General features: G+C 32.5%; 1 protein-coding gene across 4 annotated transcripts in view; it reads right to left on the bottom strand.

Moving 5' to 3' along the window:
• Positions 1-6,883: 6,883 nt before the first annotated feature.
• Positions 6,884-8,597, bottom strand: part of LOC126761201 (proton-coupled amino acid transporter-like protein CG1139) — an 82,437-nt gene continuing 80,723 nt past the window's right edge. For all 4 annotated transcript variants that reach the window (XM_050477179.1, XM_050477182.1, XM_050477180.1 and 1 more), the window contains exon 6: positions 6,884-8,163. In XM_050477179.1, coding sequence (XP_050333136.1) covers positions 7,882-8,163 — 282 coding nt within the window. In that variant the 3' untranslated portion in view covers positions 6,884-7,881. The remainder of the gene's footprint in view (positions 8,164-8,597) is intronic.

The following is an 8,597-nucleotide window of genomic DNA, read 5'->3' as shown; positions in this document are numbered from 1 at the left end:
GCATCTTCATCACCACAATCAGCTTGTGTTTGCAAATGTTGCCAATATATGCTACAATTTCCGTGGCATTGTTTGCAATTCTTCTTCCCATTCTGCTACTTTGTGCCCACACATCCGCGCGCGCGTCTGCGCATTGCCATTTGTCGCCAAGCAAACTGCGAAGGTGGACTGGATGCGGTGGTTTGCGATGCGCTGCATCGATTTGAATATGTAATGTTGCGCAGTCGGCGCGCAGTAAATCATAGCGATGTTGCAACGTTGCAAATATGAGTTAATCTCATTGGCCGCGGCTCAACGCGCCATGTGATGTGTTTATTTTCGAGGCGCATAAGGTAGAGTGCGCCGGCGCAGCGATTGAGTTGCAAGCGCTTTGTGCGCCACTGTGGCATTAAGCGATTTCGACTTGTAATTCGCGCCACTTTGTTGCAGTCACGTCAATAATGTTGCATGCTATCCTGTTGCTTTATATAAATTACCAAGCGCATGATTTATATCAACACAACAACAACGATAAGACAGTGGTTGGTGCGTTGCCAAGTGTCGTCTGCGCGAAAATGGTGTGGGTGTTGCCACACGGCAGTCAAATGATATTTATGAAGCGCCTTAAAAGTAATAACTGTATACATTTACATACATACATACAAAATCGCGCATTAAGTTAGTGTGCGTGCGCGCAATAAAACGGCATAATTTTCGAATCAATTAATTGCTCTTGCGCCTCAATTGCGAGCTTGCAACGTTGCGCGCGCCTTGCAGCTCCTCTCAATGCGACACTAGATCGCTTCCAGCGGTTTGGTGCCCCTGGTCATTCACTTCCTTCTATGGCTTTGTGCAATTTGTAGTCGCGCACTCCACTTGCCTGCGCGCCAGCTTCCGAGTGTTTGGTGTTTGTGCGCGCGGTGGCGCATGCGCATGGCGCAGGCGTTGAATTTCATACATTGGCGTTGGCATTGTTTCGATTCGATTTGATATTTGAATTTTGCATAGTATTTTGGGCAAATCATAAAAGGTGATTTTGGCGCACGTGTCTCTGCATTTATTTGCACAAACAATGGAGTTTAGCCAAATTTGTTGGCATTTTTGTTTTCACTTTTGGGGCAAGCTCCCACATAAGCGCTTTGGTGTGCGAGATGGTTTAGAGTGTCGCATTTTTTATTGAACAACTTTCTTACAAGCGAGTGTTAATGTTGCACGGAGCATTGTCCAAGATGGCATCTTTGGTACAACAGTTTTAAAATTCAGCCCCCATGGCGAAACCTTTCCAAATGGGTTGAGAGTGATCAACTTGGCAGGGCTCCGAAATATGATTGTCTGTAGTACTAGATTCCAGCATAAGAAAATACATCAAGCTACCTGGCTATCTCCGGATCGAAAAGTTCACAGCTAGATCGATCAAGTTATGATAGATGGATGACATGTATCTCGGGTTCTTGACGTGGTACGCACCGAGGACCTAGCATCGACTCGTACCACTATCTTTGTGTAGCGAATATACCCGCCCGCTAAACAACAAACACAAGGAAGGTACGACGTCGAGAAACTACAATCACGACCTACAGCTAAACGGTGAAGGATAACCGAACAGCCTACCTCGCAATGTTGTGGTTAACCACAACACGAGCGGGGTGGGATGGATACCGAGAATTGAAGAGAGAAGCACATATGCAGACAAATAAAGAAAGAGGCCGAAGTGCGTGTATATCAAGAGTTTGAGAAGCTCGCCAACAGGGGTAGTGCTCAAAAATTCTACGAAAAGATCCGGCGACAACGGATTACTTCAATACCGGAGTATACTCTTGCCAGTCTGCTGAACGGTAAAGAATTAGTAGGAAAAAAACAAAGCGGCAAAGAGTGCCCGAAGATTGGAACCTAAGTGTGCTCCAATCCACAAAAAGAGGAACCCCATAATCTACGCCAATTACCGTGTAATAAGTCTCCTTAGTATTGCAAATAGGGCCTTATCGAGCGTAGGATGTAAAAGACTGATGCCCGCCGTCAACAAACTAACACTGGATCTTATCAGTGTAGCTTAAGGTCTAGAAAATCAACAACTGTACAAACTGACGTTGAGCAATACCAAAAGCTCCGTCAGGATCGGGAAGGACCTCTCCGAGCCGTTCGATACTTATCGTGCGACTTCTTCAACCTGCTGCTGGAGAAAATAATTCGAGTTGCAAAGCTTAATCGATCAGGTACAATATTATATAAGAGTGTACGACTGCTGGTGGACGCAGATGACATCAATATCATTGGCCATAACAACCACGCCGCTAGGTCTGCTTTCACCAGACTGAAAAAGGAAGCGAGGCAAATGGGTTTAATAGTGAACGAGGCCAAGACGAAATATCTCCTGTCATCAAACTGTCGTCGCATTCTCCACTTCGCTCTCACATTACTGTTGACAGTCATAACTTCGAAGTCGTAGATAATTTCGTCTACCTTCAAACAATACAAGAATACAAATCCAATGAAGAATAACTTTTACCAACAGGTGCTACTTCAAACTGAATAGGCGATTGAGAAGTAAAGTACTGCACGAGATATATGACAACACTGACATAATTCAGCGAATTAAGGGACAGTGGCTACGCTGGCTAGAACCTGGTTACACTTGAAGTCTCCAATTGGCGCCAAACAGTGAAAAGGAAGAACAATTAAATAAGAAGAATAGTATGAGCTATAACTAAACTGAAACACTTAAATATATTCCTACTGGGAAATAAAGCATGTTTCCATACCACATTATAAAAATATTGCATACTTTTAGGCGCGATGGTCCATGATAGAGCTGAAATCATAGGCTATGTTCGTAAATGCATCATAACGCGCATCATGACGATTGCATAACAAACAGAACGTTCAGAAATGCAGCACTGCAATAATCAAGCGTTCAAAAAGACAACACTTCTATCAGCTGTCACTCATAATTTCTATCAAAAAATTGTTTACTGCATTTAACTACGATGTCTGACGAAAAGTAAGTGCAAAACTGTTTTAATTTTTGTATTGAAATTTAGTTAAATTATGTTAATAATAATTGTATAAATTATTATTTTTAAATTTTTAGTGAAAATCTCAGTAATGCGGAGACACAGTTATTGCTGAAAGTACGGTTGAATATGGAGGACGAGTTTAAATCGGGTAGAAGGAAAAAAAATGTATTGTGGAAGAAAGTTGTGACCGAAGTTAAAAATGTAAATGAAAACAATAAAAATTAAAATGAAGTTCATCAGAAAAAGTAATAAAAAAAATTATTCAAATAAAGGAAAGTGAGGTAAAGTAAATTTTTTTTTGATGAAAACAGAAAAGTGGTAAAATAGTTTCTTCTATCGATTCCATTGATATCATCTGAATCAACACGGCGAATGGGGCATCTTGAATTCCTTCTATTTCATTGTTGGTTTCCATATCGGCATGTGTTATTGTATCGTTAATATGTTCAGAATAACTTCCCTTATTTATGATAAAATTGTGTAAGATAGGGCAAGCGCGTATTACATTCGATGTGGCTTTAATGCTCGAAGCTTCAATATAATTTAAAATTTTAAACTGCTTCTTAAAAATTCCGAAAGTTTGTTCTATAAATACTTTGTCTTTTAAAAGACAAACATTTGTACCTACAAATTTTTCTTTTTGACTTCAATACCCTTCTTTTTCTTAAATTTAAAGAAAATCTATCATTTCTTTGCTCACAAATTTCATCTAGTGTTAGATTCAGCAAAATTTCTATTTTAGTATTATACGCGTTCAAAAATGCAAACAAATGTATCTGCAAATTGTCAAAAATTGTATAAGAAGTATCAAACGTCAAACTTGCAATGTTGCTACTGTTGCTTTATTTATATACACATATGTATGTATTTGTTCAAGTATGCTTTATAAACCATGTTTCGTAAAAAGATTGAATTTTTTTTACCTGAACCGAATGTATTAAGTTTGCAACTATGTTCATAACACTCAGAAAGAAACGTCAGAGGTTCAAAAAAGTATATATGTACATGTATACAAATGATCAGTTTGACTAGCTAAGTTGATTTTCGTGCCCATGTTTCGCTCTGTCGTCATATATGGAAACTAGTTCCCTCAGTTTTTGGGATATCGATCTGAAATTTCGCACCCAACCCTTTCTTCTCTTCTCTTAGCATAGTAACTGACCGATCAAAATCAGAATTAAGATCTTTTTACATCCTTTTATGCCATAAAGAAATGCGTCTGTGAAGGGTATTATAGCTTCGGTGCGACCGCAGAGAATGGTTTCTTCTAATTTTGCTTAAAATATACTTTAAGGTGTTACTCGTCTTAAAAATATATTCAGTTTATAAAATAGCGAATAATTTTCAAGAAATGTTTCTGAAAACTAACCTATTAAATGTAATGAAGGTCAAAAGAGAGCATTTCGGTTCCTTTTTCCTTACTCCCAGCATTGCCATAAATGTTTGCAAGAACAAACGAATATCGAAAGAAAACACAACATTTAAAGTTTTTTCTTAAACTTAATTTATTTAAAATTATATTTGTTGCAAAATTAAAATCAGAACATAAAAACGAATATAAGTAAAGATAATTTTACATAGATAGTTGTTGTTGTTTTTTACAATAATGTTTATCTCATAAAATATAAATAAAATCGCTCGATAAAAATGTTATTTGGGCAAGAAACAAAACAATAAATCTATATATGTATATATGTATGTATGCTGACTTTAGCAATAAAAACCGTTTGCAAATAATTTTATTTAATTTACGCGTATTGCTTGCAATCAATTTCCGTTGTGTGGAATTGTGTGTTTGTTGACCGTTACTTCTTAAAAAATATGTATGTATGTATATATAGCACAGCTTTGCGAAATGACGAGGTGATACAAAAAAGCGTATCACGCGCATTTCGCGTTTAATATTTTTATTTTTATTTTGTTATTGTTGTAAAATTTTGTCTAAAAACTGTTTGACGTTGTACGTACGTATGTGTTAGTGTGTATGATACAATTTATGTATATGTACTATATATATACTTATGTATATACGAAGTATAATAATGAGCACGAAATCGCTTGCCAATAAATTATTGCGGCGCAAAATGTTTTTTTTTTTTTGTTTTTGGTTTTCATTTTTTAATGAGTTTTGGAAATTTGGGTCTTTTTGGTGTTTTGATGATTTTTTGTTGATGATTAGCTTTTAGCCAAATTTGTATGAGTGTGTGTGTGTGATTATTTTCATATGATTACTTTAAATTACTTATTTAAAAATAAAAATAATAATAACAACACAATTGTGTTAGTGTTAGGAACATTTGCAACAAATAAGATTTGGTAGTAGTTACACGCTTCTTCTTGTTCTTCTCTTTTCTTTAATTGGTTAGTAAATTTGTCATGCAATCACGTGCGCTCAGCGGAGTCACGTGACGTGGGCAAAATATATAAATTCCTTTATTGAGATTTAAAGCAAAAGTTTTTGAAATAAAATTAAAAAAAAATTTAATTAAATTTAAAAAAATTAAAATTAAAAAATTAATAATTTAAATTAAAAAAACCAAAATTTAAATATTAAAAAAATAATTGTAATTAAGAGCAAAATCTTTTTAAGTTGGAAAAAATTTAAAATGAAAAACAACGAAATATATTACACAATTTAAAATTATAATAAAATTACAAGAAAAATTTAAATTAAATTATTTAAATTTAAAAAGTTTTGAAAATTGAATTACAGTTTTTAGAGGTAGCATAAAAAAAAATTATTAAAAACAATTATATATTTATTTAAGAATATTTTAAGGGTAAAGTTAATTAAAACTTACCACAAATTTTTGAAACAATAATTTTTAATGTTTAAATAAAATTAAAGAAATATTTTATTTTCTGATGTTTATTTTTTCCTCTCTTGATATTTAAAGAAAAATTTTAAGGTTCAAATTAAACCCAAAAATAATTCTAACAAACAATTTAATTTAAATTTGAAATAATTAAATCAAAATTTGAAAAACTAATTAAAATTTGGAAATATTTAATCTAATTTTACTTCAATTAATTAAAAAAAATGAATTTTAAAATTTTATTCAAAAAATAATAATTAATTTGAAATAATTAAATAAAAATTTGAAAAGTCAATTAAAATTTGAAAAAATTTAATTCAATATTTCAATTAATTAAAAAATTTAATATAAAATTTTATAAAAAAAAAAAATAAATCAATTTAAAATTTAATATAAAAAGAATTAATTAATTCAAAATTTAATTTTTTTAATTTAATTTAAAAAAAATTACATCAAAAACAATTTAAAATTGGATGAAAAAAAGTTAATTAATTAATATTTAAAGAAAAACTTTAAAGTTCAAAATAAGAACAAAGCTAAATTAGAAATAAAAATTAAATTGAATTTACTTAAATAAAAAATAAATTAAATGTTACAAAAAGATTTTAATTGAAAAAAAATTAAAATAAAATAATTAATAAAAATTTAAAAAAATTAATAATATTAGCTTATTATTAAAACACTGCAATGTTGCTATTTGATTACTTATATGGCCACCAAAATAAAAAAAAAGTTTTGAAGCTGAAATTAAAAACTTAATTTCGAAATGTTTGTGAAAAATTAAAAAAAAATTAAAAAAATTAAAATTAAATTAAAAAAATTAAAAACATAAACTGAAATAAAAAAAGTTTTGTAGTTGAAATATAAAATTTTAATTTAAAACTACTTTTTAAAAATAAAAAAAATGTATAAAAAAATAATTATATTTTTTCATATATTAATAAAAAAAAAATTTAAATAATAAACTGACACAAAATTAAAAATAAATAATATAAAGCATAAAAATTTAAAATTTTAAAAATAATAATTTAAAAATATAAAAAAATTAAACAAAAAAAAATATTATTTTAAAATTACTTTTAAATCACTGCAAATTCACAATTTGTTTACAAATATCTTGTTTACCGTTAAAATTAAAGCATTTAATTATATGTATATATAGTATATGTTTTAACTTTTTCGCTAAAAGTTTGCGCAAACCATTTGCTCAACAATCTGCGTCAACAGCCACGTAAACCACATAGAGTGAATACTTTGTTTGCATATTTAGTAAATTAGAAATTATAAATTAGCATAAACTTGCATTAAAAATAAAATCTTTGTTTCTTTGCAAAAGAGAAAACTTCACAGACCAATTGGAGTTCGCCAGCTGGACGCATGCGGACGCAGCCGGCGAAGGAACAAAAAAAAATACTACAATATTACTACTACTTTGCTTGCCGCTTTTGCGCTTGCCACACGCTTGTGGCGCGCAAACGAAATCAAAATTTTACATACATACATTACATTGTTTTTGTTTTTGCTTTTGCTTTCCATTTACAAACTAAATAAAAATCTTACATGACTAAATCAACTGTGTAGCGCAGCGCAGATACATGCCGCATGTAAAGTTCAACGGTAATTTGTTCAGAAAACGGTGATTTCTTTAAGATTTTTGTTTTGTTTCTCATTATTCGCGAATATATAAATGTTAAAATTAACGCTTTACTCTACAAATGTGTATGTGTGTGTGTGTGTGTTTGCTTACTAATTACAATTAGTTCTACGAATTGTGTTAACTGTTCATTTGTTTTGGTTTGGTTTGGTTAAAATTACTGTTCGATATGCAAAATACGCGCGCGCATCGACATAAAGCTGCATTTATTGTTGTTATTGTATTTTTTTTCATTTTTTGTTTTTTTTTTACGCTTCCTACTAAACTACATCACTAACGCTATATGCATATGTATTTATGTATATATATATATGTATGTATATTAGATTATTATTATCTTGCATAATTAAATTTATATTTTTTTGTGTTTTTGTTTTTGTTACTTTGTGATACTGCAGGTCACTCACGGATGCTTCAATTATGAGGCATTTTCACCAATATGGCCACCACTGAATTCGGCATGGAACTCGAGTATGCTTACGTATAAGCCGGTTACGAAGCCCACAATGCCGAAGATAATCAGTCCGATATCCTTCCATAGGCGCCACTTGAAGCGGCCATAGCCGGGATCCTCATGGTACACAGCCAATTCGATGACCGATGGTATGATCATGCCGAGCGTACTCAGGCACACAGCACCGATAAGTGAGATGAAGGGACCCAAATTGGGTAACGCAACGGCAATGGCGCCGCAAAGGATCTGAAATAAAGGAAATAAATATGTTAATAAATATTTGGTATTATATTTAGGCCAAAGAGATCAAAAACCCTCCCCAGGGTTATGCGTTGGGCTTGCAATCCGACACTTAAAAAACGCCCCCAATGAAAAGATCAAAACAGAGTAAGGTTCACCGGAAAATTTATGGTTCTTTTCGCAACGACGAATACCGCAGTCGATGGAACGATGAGCTGTACGAGATATGCGGCGACATTGGCTAGTACAGCGAATTAAGAGGGAGGGGCTACGCTGGCTAGGTCATGTCGTCAGAATGGATGAAAACACTCCAGCTCTGAGAGTATTCGACCTACTATCCACCGGGGAAAGCAGAGGAAGAGAAAACCTCCACTCCGTTGGAAAATCACCAAGCATTTGGTCCTAAGCTCACTTTTCATAGAATCAAAGAATCTAACTTA

Source organism: Bactrocera neohumeralis, chromosome 6, assembly GCF_024586455.1.
Source record: "Bactrocera neohumeralis isolate Rockhampton chromosome 6, APGP_CSIRO_Bneo_wtdbg2-racon-allhic-juicebox.fasta_v2, whole genome shotgun sequence".
Taxonomy (NCBI): domain Eukaryota; kingdom Metazoa; phylum Arthropoda; class Insecta; order Diptera; family Tephritidae; genus Bactrocera; species Bactrocera neohumeralis.
The sequence above is the reverse complement of the archived record's forward strand: the minus strand, read 5'-3'. Positions and strand labels throughout refer to the sequence as shown.